This window comes from Protopterus annectens, chromosome 6.part1, assembly GCF_019279795.1.
Source record: "Protopterus annectens isolate FY-2018-M chromosome 6.part1, PAN1.0, whole genome shotgun sequence".
In the NCBI taxonomy this organism is placed as follows: Eukaryota; Metazoa; Chordata; order Ceratodontiformes; family Protopteridae; genus Protopterus; species Protopterus annectens.
In genome coordinates, this window is record NC_056738.1 from 193,077,154 (window position 1) to 193,103,842 (window position 26,689).

At 38.9% G+C, this 26,689-nt stretch overlaps 1 protein-coding gene across 1 annotated transcript in view; it reads right to left on the minus strand.

The window, feature by feature from the left end:
* The window catches only part of LOC122805328 (platelet-derived growth factor receptor-like protein), a 208,052-nt gene that overhangs the window by 14,950 nt on the left and 166,413 nt on the right, over positions 1 to 26,689 (minus strand). The window contains exons 4-5 of the mRNA XM_044075415.1: positions 2,281 to 2,574; positions 1,048 to 1,187 (exon numbers count right to left, since the gene is read on the minus strand). Of these exons, the coding sequence (XP_043931350.1) occupies positions 1,048 to 1,187; positions 2,281 to 2,574 (434 nt within the window). The remainder of the gene's footprint in view (positions 1 to 1,047; positions 1,188 to 2,280; positions 2,575 to 26,689) is intronic.

Consider the following 26,689-nt stretch of genomic DNA (forward strand, 5'->3'; position numbering starts at 1 on the left):
CTATAGCATTATTTAAAACCAAATTGAAGCCATACCTTAAATCTTCTCTGAAGTACAGGCCAACACTAAGGGACTCTGGCTAACAAAGTTTGCAAATGACTGCAAACTGGGAGCCATTATTGAATCCCCAAACCCTCCACAAAAGGGCCTTACAGAAACAGAAGCTTGGTGCCAGAGCCATAGGCTCAAGCTCAATGCCAAGACATGTATAGTTATCCCCTTTGGGAAAAAACATGTACCCGTGAATTACCACATAGGTGGCAGTACACTAAACACCAAAAGTATGATAAGAGACTTAGGGAAACAGGTGAACAGTGGTCTCACCTTCAATAACCACATCGCCACAACAGTTTGGAAATCCTTCTATGTGGCACACCTCATCACTAAGGGCTTTTCATCCAGAAAAAAGGAGGTCATTGTCCCACTGTACTCATCCCTCATTAGACCCATTGTAGAATACAACGCCCCATTTGGTATATACCTCTCAAGACATCTGCAACAACTGGAAAGGCCATAGAAATACCTCACTAAAAGAATCACAGGCCTAAAGCAGATGCCCTATGCTGACAGCCTTAAAAAACTCCAGCTATACTCTGTCGCATATCGTCTACGCTGAGGCAATCTCTGCTTAACATACAAGGCCATGTCAAACCCAGAGCTGTTGGACATGCTATACTTAAAGAAATCCCAATCTCTCAAAGCCACACACTCCAGGGATCTACACCTTGTCATCACAATAAAGAAAACATGCTGGAGGGATAGGTTCCTGACCCAGAGACTCCCCAGACTCTGGAATAGACTGCCCATACATGTCAAGCAGAGCACCTCTTTGGCCCTCTTCAAAAGGAACCTTGATGATTGGATGAGAGAAAGGAAATTCACCCCAGGGATCACGTCAGTCACCCTGTTTGACAGGGGTCCAGGGAAGTAAATATTGTGGTAGGAAATAGCCAGGGAATTGATTATGGCTAGGCTTGTATAGGCCCTAGGGCTGATAGCCTAATACCAACCTATGAACCTATGATGAAGTGAGATTAACCAACGTACCTTTTGTCCTGGATAATCCCATGTGAAGTCAATATCTATGTCCAATTCTCCATATACCGTACAAGTGACATTAAAATTAGCACCTGCTCTGACGCTGTTCATGGATGCTTCAACACTGGCTGCTGGGCGAGAAGCAGGATCTGAGAAGTCAGTAATGTACATCGTTAACATACACTGAATGCATGGGTAAATAACACAAAAGAACTCACAATCTCTTACAAAAATCATAAACTAACTTCTGGAAAAAAATAAACTGTAGTAGAGATGCTGATTTTGGAATGAATGCTGTACCGAATAGCCATTATTAAACAGTATTAATTAAACTGGTGGGAATCACTGTTTCAGAAAATCAAGAAATTTGACAATGTTATTGCAGGTTTAGTGCTTATTAAAAAGGCTCGATAAGATAATTTAACTCAGTGTCATCTGTGCCCACTGAATATGTAAATTAAATAAATAATCAGCAAAATAAACCCCCTTATTGTTCCATTCTTATTTAAAGGACAGTAGCAAAGAGGTGAATGAATAAAGAAATACTCAAATAATATGTGGTGTTGCTGCTAGCAGAGAAGTAAGGTCTTGAGTCACATGTATCAAATATGATCTGCTAAAATAAATACTTCTTCTGGCTAACCCAGTAACTAAACATTTTATAAATTTCGAAGGAGCATGTATATTTGTTGGGGGTGGGGCAGAGCACTCATGACACTTGATCAAATTCTTTCACTCCTGGATAATTTTTTGGAGGAATCGAACTTTCTGCTGTCTGTCATACATCCATTGCCATACATTGTTTTCAGAAATGCAGCTGTCTTGGTGCTGACATTACATTTCATACTGATCATGTTTAGTAAATACAGTATATTTATGCTGTCACATAATCCATAGTTCGAATTTTTTCTGAAGTCTAAGATCTTTTACAATAGACTGTACAAAGTTGTAATTTTGTTTTGGTGAGTGAAAAACTTCTGAATGCAGAATGAAACACATATTCCAATAATTTGATTTGCCAGATAATGTGATTGTTGCAGCATACCACTTCCCAAAAAGAATTAAAATTTCAGATGACCTAGTCTTTCTGTTATACCTTCATAAGAATTTTTATGCTGTGTGTTCCTAAATTGTAAGTAATGCATACATTCACAATAGGAACTTAACTAGTTTATGTTGCAAAGAATGAATGATCTTGTAAATCATAAAGCTGACAAACAAAATTAAAATAAATATACTTACAGTTGACATATATTAATACATATTTAGTTGATATTTGCTGTAAACCATGATAGCTTGCCATGCAGAATAGAGTTCCTGCATACAGTGGACGTGGACGATGAATGGTGAATCCCTTCTTCACATTATAGGAAATATCACTTCCATCTACAAGAATCTCCTCAGGAGGGAATTCCCGATGCAGAGTCACTTTAGCAAGAGGTGTGGTTACCTGACATGGTAAGGTTGTAGTTCGGTGACTGCGAAGATGGACAACCTCATAATAATCCTCTGTTGGTACAAACAGCTCCTGTGGGTCTAAGATATATTTATAGAAATTTTAATTCATATTTGTTTTTATATTTTTTTTTACTAAACTCAGTAAACAGACAAAAATGTGTTTCATTGTTAGTGCACCTCATCAAACAGAAAAATGTAACATAATCACATGGTTGGAATCACAGTATGAAATCTCATCTTTTTTCTTATCATGTATGCAAACAGACAGACAGACAGATACACATACACACACAGATATACCTATTTCTCTCTTTCTGCATATATATATATATATATATATATATCTCTATGGGATCACCGAATGCACATTCCACTGAAGCAGAAATCACCGAGCATACTTAACCGAAAGTACTGTTCACCAAAGCAGCACTTTCAGATAAGTATGCTCATTGTGCCGGTTGTACTACGGTGCGGATAAGGGAAAATTCCCTTTTCCTCACTGTAGTGCAGTCTCTGAGTGAGCATATTGAAGTAAGAGGGGTGTAGGGGGTGCAGGGGGACTTGCCCCCCTGCACAGAAGTAGGTTTAATGTTTTTTTTTAAAACATACTTTACCATAAGCGCTTTTTTGGTGAAAGCGCCTTCGGTAAAGTATGTTCGATGATAATAGATTCGAACTTTTGATCTTTCGATCAAAAGTCCTAGATCCATATATATATAGACACACACACACACACACACACACACACACACACACACACACACACACACACACACACACACACACACACACAAATATGCATGCCTACACATACACGCATACATACACATGGATGTATAACAGGATATAGAATGAGTGCATAGTCAACATCTATTTGGTTGATCCCATTAGTTGACATCTGTTTGGTTGATCCCATTTCATGAACTGAAACAGATGATCGATAGGTATACAAGACTAGTAATCCTTGGGTAAGGGACTATTACCTTTCCCTGTGGATTGTGTAATCTCAGAGTTAGTATACATTATCAGAAGAGGGTTAGGGGGGTACAGGGTGCTTGCCACACCTGCAAAAAACATTTGCTTTTAGTTTATCTTGATCTAGCATAATCTCAGGAGCATGAGCAGAATGTGTTAACATTGCATGTTTCTATTCTGGTCATTGACGTTGTGGCCATTCCACCATTTGCTCTGCATGTACATCTATATATATATCTATATCTATAGACATTTACTATTGCCAAACAGGCTATAGTTGACCCATAGAATGTCAACTAAAACTTACTGAAGCGCAATTCATTGCAAGTGTCAACCAAAGCAACATTCAGAAATTGCTGATAAACTAAAATATAAATATGTATGTGCTTGTGTGTGTGTACACATGTATACAAATACATGCACACATACACACATATACCAAGATAAATAAGTTTGGGAAGCTGTAGTGTAGCTTGAATAGGCTGACAACCTATGTTTTTAGCATGGTGAACTGCAGTTAAAGTTATGCATAGTGAGAGGTAATCCATTACTTACCACTGAGTCTGAATTTCACTTCAAACTCAGAGAATGAGAAATTCTGTGAAACTGAAGTTCAAATAGTCAAGCTTTTGAATATTCCATGTCAGACCCAGACCTTTATGAATTACAAGGCAAAAAGAGGAAGCAGCTAAGCAGATTAACTGCATAGCTAAATGGCACACATAAACACTGAAGATGGCAGGGTCTGCAAGCAGAATGGGAAGAGCATTAGAGTTGTAGAGCTGAAGGAAGGAGTCTAAAAGGGAAGGAAAAGGGATGATCTGATCAACAAGCTATTACAAAGTTATTGATGGACGGGAAAAGAAGCAGTAGCAATGGAATCATTGTTATGGCAGACCAAGCCAGCAACAAGGCATCAGAGAAGGTACCTAGAAGAATGTGTCCAGTAAATAAGAAGAATGACGCAGAGGACTGAAATCAGATAGATATGGTTCTAGAAAAAAGCTACTTATCTCCAGCTAAACAATCAAAGAGATGGGATGGATAATCAGACCCATGTTTTATGCTTATGGACCTTTTCTGTTTCTCATTTTCTCCTTTGGTGTCTTTATTGAGATGATGAGATGTGAATGCAAAGTGAGATGAAATGCAGTGGATGAAGAGTCAAAGAGTCGTTGTGGCAATGTAGACAGTCAGTGACAGAAGTGTTTTTTATTTTCTTCAATGTTTTGCCTGCTTGCTGCTGCTCATCAATCCCTTCTCTAGCAGGTTGAAGCCATTTGATCCCTGTAACCTATGTCAGTGACAGCTGCTCAGGGAAGCTGTCATAAAATCAGCCATGAGCGTTGCTTGTGCCCTTAAAGGGTATCTTGGCAATAAAAGGCATATCTGAAACCTTAACTCCATCCCTTTGTAGGAAAGCAGTCTGCCTGCATTAGTGCAAGGGCACAATATGTCTTCCCCATGTGAGTACTCAATTCTGCATGCCTGGAAATGAAGACTGCCACCAAGCTGTGACTTGGTGTACCAAAACCTACCCACAGGACATAGCCCAAACCACCCACACCTTTTCTGAGAGATGAGCCTGGGAACATCCAGCAGAACCAACCCATCTGTCCCTGCTACTGAGTACCCAAGAGACTAATCAAACTTGGGCCACCAGGGCCATAGTCAGGGGAGTTATATATGTGCACCACTGGTGCAGGCATCAGTGACAGAAGATGATGGAGATAACAGTAGCAAAATGTGACAAGTGATGCAGGGGACACTGACTGTAAGTGGCAGTCAGGGTGTAAACTGTGACTATTTGTTATAACAGATTTATGAAAAGTCTCTGTGACAGGAGTTCTCGGGTATTGTCATCATTATGTGTGCAAAATGTTAAGTGGTAGCTACATTTATAAGAGCATTAACTGCTTTTGATGATTACAAGACCATTGTTGATGTTGTATGAATCTGTATACATCTTGCTTCATATTTGTATATTTACATTTCTGTATTGCTATGCAGCACATGAGGTATATTACTGGAGTTTTATGTGCAGGCGGTGGGAGAGGAATGTGTTGACATCTGTGGGATTACAGGAATATTATAAATTGGTAGGAACAAGCAAAGCATGGCAGGGGAATGCTACAGGTGTAAGAGGAAGGAAAGATCGGTAGGTAGTTCTTCAGGCTGGGGAAACCAGAAAGTGTGAATGCTTTATGTGAACTAATCTTTAATCAGATAATTTATTTGTCTTGCATTGTCATGCTTTTTATTTTTTATTTGGTTGCATTTTTATTGCTGTAGGTACAAAACAATGTAAATGAAGAACATAGTTAACGGGTGTGGATGACAGGTTACAGATAATTGATGGACATTAAGGACATTTTATACAGATCTAATGACAACAATGAGTGAGCATGGTAAATAAATGAAAGTAGTATCCGTGGAATATTTTGAGATGTGCACTTGTTTTGTATACCAGGAGAAATAGTGGCTGATTGTATTTCAGTATCTACAAAGAAGTACAATACAGTTTGATGATGCATGTTAGTGTGATAAACAGAAGGATGGAAGAGTATAAATACATTTGATTGTGCTGAATGGATAAGAGTGGTAATGGAGTAGATGAACTGCTTTATGGTTTACAGGTGAGGGCTGCTTCAGGGAAGCAATGTGGGAGCTACCAAAATGGAAGATGGCCGAGGTAATGCAAGGAGTAGTATTCATAAGGATGGTGTATATATGGGGTGTAAGGGATGGGGAGAAGCACTATATTATTTTTTTGTCTGTCAGGTATAATAGGAGAAATCTTTGAAACGGTTCTCTTGCAACCTCTTCCTGAATGCCTAATGGAATTGTTAAATGTTGATCAGCACAGATTCATTTCTTGCTAGTCATATACAACAAATCTGATGCAGTTTTACAATAATTTTATAGAAATCCTATAGATACTGTTTTATCTAGACCTAAGGAAGGCCTTTTATAGCATTCCTCACTTCAAAATTGTTTTGTAGCTCTTGTTTCATAAAGTCCACTCCTATATTGTTCAATGGATCAAAAAGTGACTCAGTATCAGATCTTTGTCACTCAAAACTGGCAACAACTATTCATTTTCAAGACAGGTACACTAAGTGCCCCACAAGTTTTAGTCCTAGGTTCTATCCTGTTTAATTGTTTTTATGACCATAGCTACTAGAAAATTGCAAAGAATTTTATTTAAAAGCGATAAAATATTTTGCAAAAATTGAGGAAACATTGCAGGCTTCAGTACCAAACCGCTGTGTCCTATAACAGCTTGCTATATGCCACATCTTATATTAATCACAAAGGTTACTTGGTAGATATGTTGTCATGTAGTCGCTTTCATTTTGAGTTTTCCTTAAATACAGCACAGACTAAGCTTTGCACAGTAACCTGTTTAAGGCCTGTAAACATCACAAGCAGTGCATCACTTGCATATTAGATATTCTTTATTTCGTACTGAACAGATTATAGTGGAAACCTGTGCCTACTTTGCTTAAAATATGAATTTTTGCATCAGTTAGTGGACTGCTACATCTTCTCCTACCAGAATACATTTTGCACTAAAACATTTCCAAAACTCCTTAAATGTAAAGAATATAAATTGTTAAAATTTTTGATAATGGTACAACCTTCATAAAAATGGACACTAGTGAAGGTGTTAATGTGTACTTCTTTTTATTCGATAAGCATACAGTTAGGTCACTTAAACTTGCAAGGACTTACTGAATTTGTCTTCCTTGATCATATTCAACATTTTAAACTGCCAATTCATTTAAAATTCTAATACATTTAAATTAACATTTAGGACAAGCCATTAGCTGCTCGAAATCTCACCTATACAACACAAAACATTGTAATCATTGGCTAATCCATGTGAATGGGAACACTTTCATCTTTTCTCACATCCATTGCTTAATTTTCTTTGTCACTGAAAAGTTATCTGGCTGCTTGATTTAATGATTTAACTCAGGATTCATGTGAAGCAGCTCTAACCCACAGCCTGAATGATGAAGCAAGCATACCTTGCAACTGACCAGATTTTCACAGAATATCCAGATTTTTGCCTCATATTTTTGAGCTGTTCCTCATGAATTTTGCAGTTTGCTGGTAAATCGTGGAGGAATGTAGTCACTAGATAATGGCATATATTTCAGTTTCAGGCATCATATCCTTACAAAAATGCGTGCTAATGCAAAACATATTATGCTAGCAATTTTCTAAGTTTACAAGAACAAATATTTCAGATTTGCTCCTAATTATGGACCATTGTTACTCCATTATTTTTGACTTAGTCCAGATTTCTTGTGCTTAGTAGTTGAGAGGTATGGAAAAACACTTAATAAATAACATAAACCCAACTTTCCTTATCATAATACTGGAACACCTTATTAAACTACTGTTTTCCTTTGTCAGGTTTTCTTGAATATATTTATCTACTTTCAGCATTTTTAGTCAAAAATATAAAGGCAGAAATTATCAAAAAATTATGTATTTTGTATGCAGTTTTCCAGTGTCCCTGTATTTGATTGGCCTTCCTGTTCATCTGACCTTCTACTGCAGTACGTTTGCAGAAATTGCTGGTTTAACCCTTCTGGTCATAGATGTATTTGCGCAATGTGTGCTTCAAGATAACATGGATAACCTTGTTAAATGGGGCATCACCTAACAATTTAAATTTTAAAAAAGTTTAAGCAATGTGCTATTATTCATTTTGGCAAGAAGAACAAAAAATATTCAAACACTGTTGGCAGTGAAATAATCCTATTGTTGATTACTAGAATGAATTTGGGCATCTTCATTTTTGTACAGCTTCCCCTTGCCCTTAATGTTCAAAATCTTTGTAAAAAGTGTTACTGCATTATTGCATTCTTTTTACAGTCCATTTTATTAAGATATGTAAAGGTGATGCTACTTTTATATATATTGCATTTATTTAACCTCATATTGAGTATAGTGCATCTTTCTGCCTATACTCCAAGAGAAGCACTAGTAACTATTGAGAGTTCACTCTCTTTTAATTAAACAAACGGCATGTCAAGAAAGGCTTAACTGTGAAAAGTAATTCATCTCCCTCAATTTATACACTACCTATTAATGTTTCAATGCAGGTGGCTACATTAAAGCTTGCTATAGTAACCAGAATGAATATCTGGCTAGCAACTTGAATTTAAAGCATACAAATCACGTGTTTAACATGAGGAATACTAACATTTCCTTTCAGATATTATTTGAAAGCATCAGATTGAAGAACATATTATTTCAAGTATTAGTACCTATGGTTTGGAACAGAAATTAAATCTATAAGATCTCTGGAAGAATTTAAAATCAGACTAGATGCATTTTATTGTAATCCTAAATTTGTATGTGTCAGACTGCACTCCAATGCTGCAATGGCCTATTCTGACCTTTGCCCTTGGATCAGTGTATTAACGTATGATACAATGACAGGGTGGATAGAATGGCATAAGTAGGATGGAACCGAAATAAGGAGAAGAAGAATGTGAGGCCTGTGGGAGATATTAATATTACTGTAGCGTGTACTGACACGGCAGTGGGGAGGAATGACATTTTTGGCAATGGAAGGTTGACTGCCGAATTAAGGCAAGTAGTGCTGAAGGGAGAAGGAAGGAGTAACACAAATTTATTTTTGCCAGCAAAGTGTGGAAGTGAGGCAGTTCAAGGAACCATGGTGGCAAATGTTAGGATGTGGTAGGCAGAGCAGTAGGGAATACAAGTAGTTTGATTGGCATAGGGAGCCTGTCCAAGATGGCATGCCTGAGCAGTGCAACTATCATTATCTTTACACACTCAATGGTCTACTAGCCTAGCAAAGGAGGTATGGCTGCAGGCTATGGGGAAGACTGGAGGTAAGTAAGAAGTTATAATGGTGGTATTAGCACACTGTCAATTTGAAATGCTGGGGATTTAAATAATCTTATTAAGCAGGAAAGGGATTTGACAAGGTTGAGGAGTGGTGAGGTGCAGATGAATTAATCACAAATGAAAAAAGGTGAGGTACAGATGAGTTAATAACAAGTTTAAAAATCTTTGAAGATTTACAGAAGATGAAGAAAAAGGAGTTTAAACTGGTTGAAAGGTTCAGTAGTTCAGAGAGGAAGAGGGAAATGGCAATTTTACTGAAATAAAAGGTGCTTAGTAAGGTGGAAGGGGTGGTAATGGATGAAGAAGGCAGATGGTGGACAGAGAAGATGTTTGGAAATCATTTTTCAAGCACTAGTATAGGCATCATATAGGAATACATAACATCTGAGTGGGCAGAATTCACTGTGACTTTACAGCTCATGAGCTGTTTGGAGGTAGAACATGGACAATTGGGAACTGCTAGGTGTATGGAGATGACTAGTTGGTGAGAAGGGTTTACATTTAGCAGAAACGAGAGGCTCTGAGGCAGATAAGACAGATTTTGGTAACAAAGAAAGAAAACACATGCAAAAAAAATCAACATATTACGGTTCTGGGTGAATAAGCTATTGCCTCTTCTATCCAAGCCAGCCAAAGCTGCCATAGGCTAAGGCATACTCTTATCTCAGCTTGAATAAGGACCACCCATTATAGCTGCAACCTCAAAGAAAAATCTCACCACCTTCCAAAGCATCTCCAATAAAATCTGTTGGTTCATTACTAACTCCCGCAGTAATGAACACCACTGCCTAACTCTTGCCAAAGCTAAATGAATCCCAGTACATTTGAGAGCCAACCTCCTACCAGAATCACTAATTCACAAAGCCCTTTCTCCTGAGACACATCCCCTCTCACTCATTAACTTTTCACCAAAACCCCACATATAATCTCAGGGGTAACTCTCAGTCTCTACCCACCCTACAAACTCCAAAAAGCAAACTCTGTTGAATAGACCATGCATTTTCCATCCAAGCACCTAAACTATAGGACTCCATTCCTTTCTCAATCTGAGACGTCAAAAAGTATTCGGACTTCGGGCAGCAGCTAAAGGAACACCCCTTCACCCAAGTAAAGTACAGCTGTACTAACTCAGGTTACGTTACATGAACCCTGCAGCTGTATCACAACCCACTTTATCCCTATGCCCTTCATCCTTATCTCATCTTGTCATCTCCTTTACTTACTGTCTCTCATTCACCTACTTCTCACTTCTCTTTGCATCCATCAGATGCTTCTTCTCCTTTCTTCTCTGCCCTCTGCATTCCTCTCACAATATATCTCTTTCTACCTGTGGTATCCTTTCTTGCAACTATTCTCACTTGCACCCTCGAATATTTTCATACCTCTCTATATAACGAAATGCTGCTATCTCTGTCATTATGGCTACATCATATACATAGAGCTCTAGTAAACACCATTCCATTTTCCATCCATGTTTTGATGTTAACTGTTTCATGAACTAAATGTTGTAGCATATTCTTGTATCTCTAAATATGTGTGTGTGTGTGTGTGTGTGTGTGTGTATATATATATATATATATATATATATATAGATAGATAGATATAGATATATATATATATATATATATAGTCTATATTATATGAATGAAAGTTCATTATAATTGAATGCTGTAAACAGTGAAAATGCCGGACTTTGAACGCTTTATTCCCCCACGCACCCCACTAATTATATATACCAACTTTGAGATCGCACTACAGTGAGGAAAGGGCAAATTTTCCAATTTTCACTGTACCGCAATCTCACAAAACACACATCAATGAACGTCACTTTTCACGTATACCGCTGTTTGATATTTTGGACTTTTGTTCTTCTAATAGGAACCCTAAATATATATATATATATATATATATATATATATATATATATATATATATATATATATATATATATATATGTGTGTGTGTGTGTGTGTGTGTATGTATATATATATATATATATATATATATATATATATATATATATATATTTATCATATAATTGTATCTGCAAATATATTTTGTTAATTTCTTATGTGATGCTACTCACCCAGCCTGTGCCTGCAAATGGTCCATTGAGATCAGTGCACTACCCCAGTAAACAAATATTAATAAATATTAATAAATAATAAATAACCTGTGAGAAGAAATAAAGGTAAGAGCTGATAAGGGATACCTATCAAATGTGACAAAGTTGAAGGAATGATTGTTGGTAATCATCAATGCTTTGTGGAAGTGAAATATGTGAGACTGGAGAGAAAGAAGCAAGCAAAAGTGGTTGAAGTGAATGGTGATGTCTTTTATAGAAGACTGAATAAAGTGAGGAGTGGAAGGCTTTTGAGATGGGAAGAGATGAAGACACTCTACCGGATAAGGATAAGTGGATGAGGAAAAACTAGAGTAAGTGCATTATGAGCGAGAATATAGGTTGCATTGGAGAGTTGATTGATGAGGTTTAGTTATGACTTATAAGTGCAAAGATCATGACCAGATCACTGAAGGCAGTTGAAAATTTCATGGAATTGGTAAAAAGGGAGGAAGATGTGTTACGGTTAGATATTTGAAAGGAATTAATAGGTTCATTACTTCATAGGTTTATACTAGGCTAAAGACCACCAGGGTCTTTATAACCCTATTTGTGCAACCCAACCCAGTTTTGTTCTCGAGCTCCTTTGATGCCTATATGGTGGGGCATGTCATTAAGGGTTATGTGGGGGGTGTATGTTAGCTGGGGATTAATTTACTTACTGTTGACCTCTGTCCATTACCGACATGGGGGCCAGACTGGGAGTGAATTTGTGATTTCCCATCCAATGATCAAGGCTTAGTTTGAATACGGTCAGGGATGAACTCTGCTTCATGTAGATTGGGAGCTGATTTTATAGTAAGGGGATCCTTTGAGATACATATTGGTCTGTCCAGCATGTACTATTTATGTCACAGGCAAAGTTCAGGTCCTAGGATCTAGAGTACTGTTTGTTTTGCGGATGTGCAAGAGATCCATCAGAGCTGGATCTGAGGATTTCTTATATGCCAGGAATAGATCACCTCTCAGGAACCTGTAGGAGAATGAGTGCAGAGATAGGGACTTAAGGCAATCAGTGTAGGACAGAGTATTCATACCCTGAATTCTCCTGGTACGAAACCTTTGAGGGCATTCCAACTGTTGCAAATTCCTGGTTAGGTACGTGGCAAAGGGGGCATTATACTCAATGATTAGTCTGATAAAGGCTAAGTAGAGTAGGACTATAAATTTCTTGTATTTGGATGCCATACTCTTGCTTGTGAGTTCAGTGACATAGAATGATTTTCCTGCCATCTTGGCTACGTGTTGGGCGAAGGCCAGATTACTGTTTACATATGTTCCCAGATCCCTAACTATCGGGTCAAGTCTTAGGAGTGCTTTATCAATGGAGTAATTAGCTTAGGCAGATGACTTCCGAAAGGGCAGTATAATGTATTTCTTTGCAATGAGTTTTGATCTATGGGTTGACACCAGTCATTTCTTTATGTTAGACACTGTTGTAGAATGTTGGTGTCTTGGACAGAATCTATGATAGCTCCCAATTTACATTCACCTGTGAACTTGGCGAAACAGAGAGTTTTGACATTAGTTTTGACTTCTGAGAACAGATGCCAAACAAGAGTTGGCCCAACAGAGCCCTGGAGTTCTTGGCTGGTGACTGGTCTCCTGGTGGATGTGGCCTCTCCGATCCTGACATCTTTTAACCTATCTGTGGGCCAGCCAGCAATTCAGTGAATTATGTAGGGATTTATGCCTAGTTCTGAAAGTTTGTCAACAATACCTGAGTGGCGTATTGTATAGAACACCTTGGCCAAGTCAAGGTAGATGGTATGCCCTATTTTCCCCACATCCATAGCCTTGATGATCCCATGAACAAGTCTACCTGGTTGACTAGGCAAGACCTTCCCTTAACAAAGACAGACTGGGATGGTTCTAGTGTCTGCGGGTTTCCAGTGTCCTTGTTGATCATTTCCATTATAATTCTCTCCATGGCTTTCCATATTAGACTTGTCAGATTGATGGTTCTGTAGTTCTCGGGGTCCATTCATGGTCCATTCTTATGAAGAAGGATGACAATTGTAACCCTCCATTCACCAGGCACATAACCTGTTTTATGGCTGTATTTGAAACATGCCTCAAGTAGTCCTGCTAAGTAATGTTTCAGGTTAGTGGGCAACCAGGGATATTGTCAGGGCCCATCAAAGCAGTATTTTTTGCTTTAGCAAGAGCCACCAGGACCTGCTTCCTGTTGATAGTTGGAAGGTGGAGGTATGCTAGAAGGGATTTCAAAGGAGTAGGTAGGGGTGTGAGGGTGAAATTAGAGCTGAATTTATCAGCCAGTAGATTTGCTATGTCACCCTGGTCAGTGAAAGTCATGCCACTTACCACCAGTTCTGTGCAATGCTGAGTGTTACCTTTAAGGTTCCTGACATAGCAGAAGAAGGCCTTGTGATTGTCCTTAGCTTGGGAGGCTATCCTGACATCATAGCTGGCCTTGTTCGACTCCATTAGACCTATTAGTTTATTGCTTATCTGAATCAGAGAGCTCTTGTCTCTGTGAGAGTTGCTCTTTCTGATTTTGCCCATAACTTCTTTTCTTTTGTTACATACACTGTTAAGGTAAGGATTCCAACAGTGGAGTTCTCCTTTGGTGTTAGACCTGGACTTACTTCTGGTAGGTACGGCAGCTTCAGTGCAGCCATTTAAATGTTTGTACAGTGTTTCTGTAAATAATTCTGCATAGGTACCTGTGTTCTTGGGGTATGGAGAAGCCATGAATTTTGACAAACTGTCACTTAATAGGATGTAGTTTGCTTTAGAATAGTTCCTAACTGTTATGGGTTTAGTTGGATTGTCTGGGTTGATTTTTATTTCAAGGGAGACAGCTTTGTGGTCAGAGCTCACTAATGAAGATGTGACATAGGGTGAGGGTGGCGTGCAGTGCTCTCCCATGTTGGTGATTACTATATCCAATAGGTTTAATTCTCTGGTTGCAGTGTGCACTATCTATTCCAAGGTGTTTATGTTGATAAAGTCCAGGAAACAATGTGCCTGTAAGTTAGAGGCAGTGTACATTTGCCAGTCTATAGAGGGTAGTTAACGTCTCCTAGGAATAGGGTATTTTGTTGGGTGTTGAGCACTTCTAGTAGATGTACGGAAGAGTTGTGAGCTACATCGGTCATAGAGGGTGACCTGTAGCTGGCCATGACATGGTAAGGAACCTTGTCTATGGAGATTTGGACATGGATGAACTCCAAGTCATCATCCTGTTTAACCAACTTGGAGTTGTATTTGCTGCTTACATAGATTAAGGCACTTCCACTTTAGCCCCTGACTGTGCTGCCTTTGGCCTAAATGTGTGGAAGTCACTGTAGCCTTGTACTGGTGGAGTACTTTCTGCCTCTTTAACTAAGTCTAGGTAACAGCACAGATGTCTACATTCTCCAGAGTGAGGAGAGGTTGTAGGGTTTCTTGCTTAAGCTGTCAGCATTGAACAGTAACACCTTGAGTTTGCTTTGCATTTTTTGCTGTTAGTACTTTTCTCATTTTGACATTGCCTAAAAATGGCTATAAAGGGGTGGATAAAGTTGTAGTCATTATTCAAAGACCCAGGGGACAGGTGCCATTCATCCTTGACAAAGCAATGTGGTCTGTTAGCTATATCCTCCCATGCTGATAGATATTGGATTCCACTGGAGTGACAACAGAAACTAATCCAATTATTAAAATCAATCATTTTCTGTTCATACTGTGGTACCATCCTTGGTGAAGGTAGAATGCTGTTCATTGCAAGACACATACCTGTCTGTGACACATATTCAAAGAGATCCATAATGTCTCTTTGCACATAGTCCAGTGAGGTACATCTCAGGTCATTTACACCCACATGGACTATGATCAAATCATATCAGTACCTGTTGTGCAGTGACTTGAGTATGTGCATGATATTGCAGATCCAAGCTCCAGATAGGCAACTAACAGTTATCTTCTCCTTGTCCAGCCTGGTGAGAGGGGCATCTGTGTGTTGTGCAATAGAATCTCCTGTGATATGAGTACTAGGTAAAGTGTTTGCTTGTCTTTTGGACTGTGTTCTTGGGGGAATCATTAGGTGCAGGCTTATGTGCCGTGTTAGGTGTTGCTTTTTGTGTGTGCTTAGGTGATGGCTTAGGAAGTCTTTGAGGTTTGGAAAGGTTTCTTTTAAGTGCCTCAATAGAAGAAGGTCTATGTGTGTGATGACTGGTATGTGAGAAAGGATGTATTGTCTGTGTTCTTGAAACGTTGTTTCTAAGTGATATTTTTGCCTCCAAGGAAGCTTTGTATGTGCATCTTACACATACTGTGTTGGTTTCTTTAAGGATTAAAAAGTTGTCTGAGTAAATGACACAATTGCTACTTTGTCTCTGGATGCCTATATCAACCAAGCTGACCACAGAGACATTAGGAAATTCCAAATGCATTTTGTTAAGACCAGTATTAGGGTTGGGCTATTATGGTTTAGTTACTTGGTTTTACAGGAGTCTCCTGTGTGGTGTCTAGGGTTAAGGCTAGATGATAGTGCTTTGATCTGATATCAGTGCTGTTTGATGCACTAACTAGCTGCCCTAAGCTTAGGTCCATGCAAATCCTTTCTGTGTTATAGGTTAAAGTCTTAACTACCTGCTTTATAGGTTTGCTACCATACAGGGCACTGCTAAGCATCACTGCTTGGTGACACAAATGCGCATAATTTATAGCAGACAGAAAAAAAACACTAAAAACTAAAGTGTATTCCCTCTGACCAATAAACAACTACACCTTGAGCTCCCTGGTGTGACTTACTGGACTATGAGTTCCTTGAGAGGGTGAAAAATGAGGCTAACTTAGGGGGTGGCAGAGTCATAATGGGGTTAAGGATGTGATAAACTAGTTTAAAGTTGTTCATAACAGTGAATGTGGTCAGGTCATAGAAGGTGGCAGTGGGAATGGGTATACATTAAATATACCTATTTTTATCTTATTTGTTTCTGCTGGTGATGGTGGTTTTACCTAGAAAGGTTTGAGAGTGTCTGAGGGGAAGGAAGTTTGGAGTTCATTAAGTCTGTTTACTGATGACTATGTGATTTAAGTGAGACATACTAGGGGAGTTCTAGGTTGAAGTCTGTTCCAGAGGTGATTTAAGCATTAGATAATAAATTTGGCTTGCCATCAAGTTTTATTAATTTTTTGATGGAGAATTAGGTCTGTGCATGCATGTATGGGATATAAGTACCCATTAAAAATAAGCAAATATTGAAACATGTGAACTACACACAGTGACAGTGACCTGATGTCAAAATTGAACTCTGAACCTTGAACTCTGGAGCTGTGAGACACAGATCTTATCAGTGAACATGTCCTCAATAAATAAATATGCTGACTGTAGTATTACATAAGAACAATCTGGTCCAACCCTTCTTCTACTTTGGTTCATAGGTAAGTACCAAGCTAGTTGCCATTCAGGGCCATTTTAAGCCTAGCCAATTTCCCCTTTGGTGCTTAAATTAACCTATCCCATTTGGTGTTAGATCAACCTTACCCATTTCATGATCGATAATTATATATTACCTCTAGTGAGAATAATTGAGATCATACAAGAGATAATATGAGAGGACCCATGCATGGGATAAATCATTTAGAGGAAGGCTCTTTCTATTGGTAGTACAGGAGGCAGTCCTGGGGTAAATTTCAACCTTTTTTGCTATCCACCTCACCTTGTAAGGGTCAGCATTTAGGACCCTTAGTTTATTCATGCTGATAGTATAGACAATAGTGTGGAATGCTTTGGCCAGATTCAGACAAACTGTGAGGACAGAATGGCCTTTGTCTACAGCCTGAGTAACTTTCTTGAAGAAGTTTGACTACATTAAGTAAGAAGGATCTCCTTATGACAAAGCCAATATGGTATAGGTCTAACGTAATAAGAATTTTGATATTAGAGTTAATGAGCTCAGTTATGATACATTCCATGACTTTGCAAAAAAGACTAGTGAGGCTAATTGGTGTGTAGTTCTCAGGGTCTGTGCTCGGCCTACCTTTGTGTAGGGGCATCACCACTGCCTTTTGTCAAACTTTAGGGATATACCCTGTGTGTAGACTTTTATATAAAACACTTTAAGGAGGAGGTCAATGAGGTCATGCTTAGTGCTGTTAATAAGGCATCCAGATACATTATCTGACCTCATGGCAAAGGTATTTTTGGTCTTAGAAAGTGCATTCAGTACATGCTCCTATGTGATATTGAGAGGTATAAGGTACATGGGAATTGACAGAAAAGGGACAATAGTCTCAGAGATACATTTGCACTAAATTTGTTTACTGTGTATTTGCCATACTAGTTGGGTCAAAATGGTAGGATGCAATTATGGATCGGTTTCAAACACTGCTGGGTGTTATTTATTTATTTATTATTATTTTACATTTTATTTTACATTTGTTGACCGGGCTAGTCTAGCTGGATACGTTTCCATTTTCAGTAGAGGCCCGGGGAGAAAAGCTCCACATAAATTTGAACAAAAAACGTTACAATAGACAAGCAAATGGACAAAATCATCATAGATGAAAAGACAAATAAAAATATAGTACCCAATAACAGATATATACAAAGAGAGGATCACATTTCTAAAAATAACATTAAGTAGCTGAAATAACATCAAGAACAAGGCACAAAACAGAGAGCAAAATTGATTAATAATATTATAAAGAACTAATCTTAGTAACAGAAGGAGAAAGAGAAGCACTAAAATAGGAGGGAAGGAAGCAGTATAAGAAAGAGAAGGGAAAGTTGTGAGAGATTAGCATAGAGGAAAGAAGAAACAAAATACTCTAAAAGGAGGTAGACTGAAGCAGATACAGTAAAGAGAGAGTAAAGTAGTAGGAAAGTGCAGAGTAGTAGGAAAGCAGAGGAGGTAAAGGATTAGTCAGGTTTTGAACAGGAACAGAGCCAGTGGCTTTGGAAGTAATCTTTGATTTTGTGTTTAAAGAGAGGCAGAGATGTAGTAAGTGTTATGTCGCTAGGAAGCAGATTCCAGTTCCTTCCTACAGTATTATTGAAGAGAGAGTCACGGCAGAATTATAAGTCTTTGTTATAGTAGCCATAAGTTTACTGGTTAAAAGTTTAGAAAGAATAGGGTTTTGCTTGGTTGGTATAAGATTTTATGGGCAATAGTGAGTTGAGGGATTAACAGAAGGTTTTGTAGTTCAAGCCAGCCTAGAAGTTTCAGGTTAATACAGTGATGAGTTCTAAAAGGGTTACTAGTGGCAAACGGGCAATGTTGTTGTAGCAAGTAGCCAGTTTGTTAAGGTTGGCTTTCTTAAGGTTAGTAAAAATTGGTGAGGCATAAAGAAGAGTAGACAAAAGATGAGAGTGGGCAATCTTGGCTCTGGATGATGATGTTAGGAAAGGTTTAATTCTATATAGGCTTCCTATTTTTCTATTGACTGTTTTAATGGTGTTGTTGATATGCTGGTCAAAGGAGAGGTTGTTATCAATTGTTATTCCTAATAATTTTGTTGTTGGATCAGGAGCAATGAGAGTGGCATTATTTGGGGCGATGGTGAAGTCAAGGGGTAGACCTAGTGCTAGGAGAGAAAAGGAGAAGTTTAGTTTTGGCATTGAGGAGGAGGTTTGGTGAACCAAGTTTCTACAGTGTTGAAGACATTTTGAGTAATAGATGAAAGTTCATTAGGAGATGAAGCAGAGCAGATAAGGTGGAGTCATCTGCATATTGAATGCAGGTAGATTGAGGAATTGCTAAGTGAAGATCATTGATGAACAGGAGAAGAGAAGAAGTCCTAGAATGGAGCCCTGAGGTACAATTTGGTTTTCCCAACGAACTGCTTGCTGTCTATTGCCAAGGTAGGATGTAAACCAGTTAATGGCAAGATTATCAAAGGAGAGGGATGTAAGAGTGTTAATTAAAGCTTTAGAGTGGTCAATGAAGAGAGCAGAAGAGAGAAGTTCCTGTTGATAATATCTACAAATGATAGGAGAGCAGTGGTAGTACTGTGATGTGGTCTGAAACCGTGTTGACAGTTTGCTATTATGTTGTTTTGAGAGATGCTGTAAAAGTTGTTGGTGAATACATTTTTCCATTATTTTTGCTAATGGTCTATAGTTTGAGTACTCAATGGAGTTTCCACCTTTATGTAAAGGGATAATATGGGATATTTTCCAGATGTTTGGGATAGTTCCTTGTCCTGTTTATAAGCTCAAGCAGAAGGGTACAAGGCTTCAGTTTGTGGATAAGTCTAGAGATGAAAGATGTAGGAATAGGGTGTATTTTAAAGTTATTTGAAGGGTGTCTTTGGTTTATAGGTGGGCTGGAGTTATTAGTGCTAAGTTGTTTAGCTAGTGATAGAATAGTGTCAGTAAAATGGGAGTTTTGGATGTTCCTGGGGAGAGGAGTCTATTTATAGATGACCAAAACTGTTTGGGGTTGTTATGATGAGTTTGTTGAAGTTTGCAGTAGTAGGTTTTCTCAGTAATTATTGCTTTTGAAATGAAGAAAGGAAGGGAATTTCTATGGTTTCTCCATTTCGAGAGCCATGGGGCAATATTGGGTTTCATTCTGATTTCTGATTGTGGGAGCAGTGTGTTTTGAGAAGAATGGAAAAAAAGTGGTATTAAAGTATGATACTGCATTTTCAAGAAGAGAGAGATCAGGGGGGCCCAGTGCATTTTGCTGAGTTCATTTTGAAATAGGTCTATGTTAAAATTTTGAATGTTAGGGGGTTTATCAGTTCTTTCTCTCTCTCTATAAGGTTAGGTTAGCATGATCACTATCATCATCAGGCAGGGTTCCTGGTTTGATTTTGTTTATGAGTATCCAGTCTAAAATACTCTCTTTATTGTTAGGCTTGTTGATTCTAGTGTTGTTTCTTAGTTTTGTAATGTAACTAAAGGATTTATGATTATCCTTTGCTTCAAATGCTAATTAGAGTTTGTGTATAACCCTACTAGCTCTGATTTTAACTTCTTGTTGATATTTTGATGTGAGTGCTTTATTCTTAAATTTTCCTTTATGTTTTCTGTTAGTAGGGACAGTCAGGTCTGAAGACTTACATGGGAACAGACTGAAGACTTACATGGGGACAGAATACCGCAGCTGCTTCATAACTGAGACTGGCAATGCTGCCACTGATCTTTGATAATGCTTTATAAAGTTTAATATGGTTTACCTCTTTGAAGTCCTTGCATTCAGAATTATTGGCTCTAGGGGTTTTAGTATTTTAGTATTTTGTATTTTGTTGAAGTTTACAAGTTTGTGGTTGGAGTTATCAGAGACAGAGAAATTAATTAGAGAAGTGATATATGTAGATGCCATGTTTGTTAGAACTAGGTTCATAATATTTTGACTTCTTGTTGGAATATTGACTATGTGTTCCAGGGAGTGGAGTTTTTGTTTATTCAGTCTAAAAATCTCAGGTTGTATCCATTTGTATGTGTTCCAGTTAACTGAAAGGGTATGTAAAACCCACTATTAAAAGGGCGTGTTTAGTAATAGGCTGCTCTTTGAGTACTTTCAGGACTCTATCATGGTCATCCTGGGACAAGTAAGGTGTCCTATAACAAGCTATATGTTGATAACTTATTTTCTTTAGGTCAGGCCCAGTTCAAGTACTAGGTGACCTAGAGAGTAGTGCCCTTGCTCGGTGGGCCCCAACCCCAACATTTAATTAAGAAGTTTTCAGCCTCCATGTGGTGTTGCTTTAAAACAGAAACAATTTTCTTTCTCTTAGTGTTGCATATGTGTAGGTCCATGCACTGCTGCTTTAAAAATAATGCTGTCAGCCTGACATCACATCCTTGCAATTTTCTGTGTGTATAGATCCATACAGACAATACAAGTGAGCATCTCACACAGAGTGAATGAGGTACATGAGAGTTAGTTTCACATGTCAGGCACACACACAAACATGTACTGGCTTTTCCTTGCAGGTACAGCAGCACTGAAGAAGGAGTACAAGCAAGCCTTTTGGGACAGCGGGCAAGTAAGGATTACTACAGCAGCTGAATGAGGAGCGTGCAAACTCAAACAAGTGAGGGATCTTTTTTTTTGCAGTGCAGGTTACTACTACAGCACCTTAAAAAACAGGCATAAGCTGAGATAGTGTGTGTGTGTTTCTGTGTAATACCCTAGTCAGAAAGGGCATTTTAGTTAAGTGACTCACTCATGCACAAACCCTGTAGTTTGACTACAAGAGGCAAGAACCTTAATCCACTACAACTGCCAAACTTCCATTAGCTTTTCTCCTTGGGTAAATCACTCAGGATTAGTCAATCAAAGTCAGCAATTAGAGTTTCAGTTTTTGTTTCAGAACATGCATGTTAATGCAAAACCTGTTATGATAACTTTAGTGATTTAGACTTGTCTGTGTTTGCATAGCATCTCTGATTTTAACTGACTCCTCAAGAGCTCCATGAACTGCAAACCTAGTAGCCAATACATATGAACTAGAATACTTGTGATGTAAAGGAAGAAAACTGATTGTAGTAAACAGGAGCATCATTATATGAGACTTGTTCTTTGGATGTGATCATTGGTTTCATTAATGCTGACAGTGTGTTTATTATTTAGTTGTGAATAAATTGGACTGCATGTCTAGTTTAATGTTACTATTTCAACTATGAATACATTTTTAATTTAGCTTTTCTTTTTGCAATCACAAGGGTGTGAAATGCACTGTTTGGGCTACAACAGTTTGGCTTGCACTTAGTGCAGATGATTAAGGTTATGAGCTGGTAAAGGGCTGCTTCCTGTAGTGTGCAGTTTGATTCCCTCAGCCTTCTTTTGTCTTCTGTGACTCTGAAAAGGAACACACATCCAATGAGCTGGGCCAGGCTGTTAGTAGATGTGTTATACAATTTGTCTTTTGAATTCCTACACCCTACACATGGATCTTAATTAGTTCTTCACCATATACTATTAGAGTATAAATCCCATCACGTCTGTTATAGTTTAATAAGTGTTTGTGTGGTCTGCATTGCTCAGAGTATCACTCATCTCTGCATTTAGTTTTGATTTGAAGCTCTTTATTTATGGTTTGATCACTTCTATTATGTATCATATTCTAGTATTACATTTGGTTAATAGTTTTCTGTTCTGTTGGAGTTTTAAGAGCTCTTGGCTAGGGTCAGTTAAAAAAAGTTAGCAAAGAATTCCTTTGCAATCTGTGAATAGCATCAGTTAAGTAGTGGTATGAGCTGAGAAACAGCATTGCTCTTTTATTTAGAAATATCTCTAGTTAGCTGAAGTCTTTGTGTGGTCTGCATTGTTCTGAATATCTCTCATCTCTGCATTTAATTTTGATTTGAAGCTCTTTATTTAAGGTTTGATCACTTCTATCTTGTATCTTATTCTAGTATTACATTTGTTTTGTTTTAAGTTTTCTGTTCTGCTGGAGTTTGGTGTCTTTTGAGTTGCCTGCCCTTACCATAAATCTCATTTTGGACACTCCTCCCAGTCCCATCTCATCAGCTTTTTCTACTGAATAGAGAGAGATCATTTGGGAAGGCCCACCCCCTTAGTTTCTAAGCCTTAAATGATCATGTTTCATCCCTTCCCACTTAACCCAAAAAGAAATGTACTTTATTCATATGCTTTTACTGTATTTGTGTTTCTTCCTGCTTTATTACTTTATTTTGCTTTTGTTGCCTTTCTTAAAAGTACTCAATTGAATTTATTCTGCTACATTTATTACTGCTTGTTAGTAGCCTGATTAAATTGTAACTGTTATTCTAAGCCTTTTAGTTTAAGCACTTGGGCTTTAGGCCAGTTGTTTTACATTAAGAAGGTTTGTGGTCTGCACTCTTGTGGCAGGAGAGGTAGCTTACATCCTTCTAAGTTGGGAGTTGTTGGATGAAGGCTTATTGTCTGTTATTCTAAAAGTATCTTAGTTCTGGTTTAAGCACTTGGGCTTCAGGCCAGTTATTTTACATTTAAAAGGGTTGTGGTTTACACTCTTGTGGGAGGAGAGGGTAGATTCTGCCCTTCTCAGCTGGGAATTGCTGGTTGAAGGCTTATTGTGGCTGATTATTTGAACTGTTTATGAAATTGATGCGCCTTGTTTGCCGTAGCATAAACTAGAATCAGACCTGCTGAATCTATCTTTGTATAACTTGAGCACTAATCCAGGCCATCTTTTTCGAGAAGGTTCCCCTGCAACCTAGTGGCAGGAGTGTGCAGTTAGAAGTTGTCTGATTGAAGACTGCTAGAACAGGGCTCACTTTTGAGCTTTTTTATTGTTTAATTGGATAATTTGTTTAAACCAGTTTGCTCTTGTTTGCTACTGTTATGTTTAAGTGTGTAATAGTTCTGCTGTGCTAAATTGACCTAAACAGAGTTTAAATATCTTTAGCATAGTCTAGTTACAGGTTTTGCTGTATTCATATATTTTGTGTGATTCCTGTGTTTCCTGCTACATCATTGTCTGTTGGCCATGGTCTGCCTGCACTTTGTGGCATTACGTGAATTAGTTGGAATTGGTCTGGCATAGGGTCTCTATTTTGTTTTTGTTTTTGTGGTATTTAAACCCAGCATTTGTGTGGGTTTGTGCTTGTTTGCCCATTGTGCACTGCTGCTGTGTTATTTTAACCCTTTGCGAGGTATCTCAGTTGCATTCTTTCCCTCACCAGCACTCCTGGGTGAGTGAGGCCCTCGTCTGCAGCTGCTGTATTGATTTTATCCAGCCCTACTCACACCTATAGGTACTCTCCTCAGATAGTACCCACTCTACTATCCCTGACTTCTCTTCCACAGATTCTGATAACCATGGATGGACAATTTCCTATGGTTTCTCCTGCTAGTCTGGTTGATCTGGGCATCCTTAGACAGTGTAGCAACTGTTCACAGACAACCCTCTACTACTACCACCTAGGAACACAATATGTGAGAGATACAATCATATTAAGAATCTAGAATCCTTGCTGTCTCAGTCACAAGCTAGTACATCTGGCACTGAGTAGGCTGTCTGCACAAACACTCTGAACACCACACCTCTAACACCACCCACATCGGTACAGCACACTTTTACATATGCAGGGGTTCTCAACAAAAACATACCTAAACAAAAGAGACATCTGAAGCAAAAACACACACACACATCACAACTCACAGCACCAAGCATCACACATAGTACACACGTCTGTGTTTCACAGCTTCTAAGGCTCAACCACAAACCCAACATACTGGTCATATGAGATTCTATCGTGAGATACACAGATGTGCCCCTCACCAAGCTAGACAAGGAGAAAGTCACAGTAAGTTGCTTGTCAGGTGCTAGAATCTGCCATATCACACACACACTCAAGTCTCTTAACAACAGGTACTGTTATGACTGTCATAGTCCATGTTGGTGTGAATAACTTGAGATGTACCTCTCTAGACTATATGAAGAGAGACATGATTGAGCTCACTGAATATGTGTTCTAGGCAGGTATGTCCCTAGCCTTAAGCAGCATCCTACCATCACCCAGAAATATACCTCAATGCAAACAGAAAATGATTGACTTCAACAATTGGCTTAGTTTCTAGTGTCATTCCAAGGGGATCCAGTACCTGACAGCCTGGGAGGACATGATTGACAGACCATGATGCTTTGTCAGAGATGACCTTCATCTGGCTCTCATGAGCTTTAGGCTTCTGGCAAAGTCTCTTGTCTCCCCCATAGTGCCTTGTTTAGGCAAAGTTATGAGTACAAAATTGCCAATATGATAAATGCTTATAAATGAAATTTAAAGGTTATGCTGCTAAATGCTAGGAGTCTTAGCATGAAACTGCACTAATTTCAAGCATTCCTTGCCCTGGAGGATGCTGACATTTGTGCAGTCACTGAAACCTGGTTCAAAGCTGTGGAGAGCACCCCAACCTTACCAGGTTACTCATCCTACCATACTTTCAGACCCCAAATGGAGGGCTTCAAAGTCAAAGGAGGTGGAGTTTCAATATTTATCAAAGACATACACACCTGCAGGCTGGTCAAATGGTATGACACACAGCAGACAATACAAGTGCAGTTAACTATTGACAAATACCTATTCAAATCACAGCTAGCGACAGACCACCCCAACCATGGCTCAGGATGCCCACTTCACCTATTTGGACTTACTTGAATCCATCAAGATTCAACCTTCTACCCTGATCCCGGGTGACTTTAACTACCCAACCATAGAGGGGAAGACCTATTCTAGCCCAAAAATAAATGCCCAGGGATTCCTGGACTTTGTCACTGCCAATGCATTGGCTCAGCTGGTCAACACCCCTATGAGAGGTGAAAATATCCTGGACTTGGTACTAACCAACATGAGTAGCCACTGTAGCACTCCTACAGTGTCATCCTCCTTGGTAAGATCTGACCATAAAGCGATTACTTTTGAAGTGACCATCTCCCCTGACCCCCCCATCAGGGTCAAATGAAAAAACTTTTCCAAAGCTGAGTACAATCTCCTCAGAGCAGGTATAAGCAGCTTCACAGCCACCGTCCCTTCAGTTCAAACTAGCACTAATGTCCAAGCTGCCACCAAAAAACTATATGAGCACCTACATAGCTTTATGGATTCAGCAATACTTGACAGGTCCAAATCATCTTCCTCAAGGAAGAGTAAACCTGTCCAGTGGACAGCAGCAATAAACAAACTCTATAATAGAAGGAAAAAATTCCTGTCCAGGGCCAAGAAGGAGCAGGTGCCAAGTTGGAAGCAATCTCTGCTTTGTCTGAACAAGCAAATAAGGTCACTGGTGAAATAATCTATGGCTAACTTTGAGTCCAAATTGACCACATCCAACAAGGACAATCACAATGCCTTCTTCACATATGTCCGCAATCTCAAAGGCAACACCCAAATCTGCTCTGAACTGGTAGAAAATAACACCACATACACAAACACCATAGATATAGCCATCCTGCTGGCAGACAGGTTCAGTGAAACCTTCACCCCCTGTACCCCCCATCAGTAAACCAGGACATCTCCAGCACCTGCCCCCCTCCCGTCATCACCAGGGAGCAGGTCTTTAATGCCCTCTCAAAGGCAAAAGATACAGTCTCCATGGGACCCGATAACATTCCTGGTTGTATCCTACATGAACTCAGGCATGAGCTTACAGCTCCATTAGACACCCTATTCAACCAAAGCCTGAGCACCAGCTTTATCCCAGCTAAATGGAGGACAGCCACTGTCATCCCTCTACACAAAAGTGGAGCTTCCACTGATCCAGGCAATTATAGGCCCATCAGCCTAACTAGCCT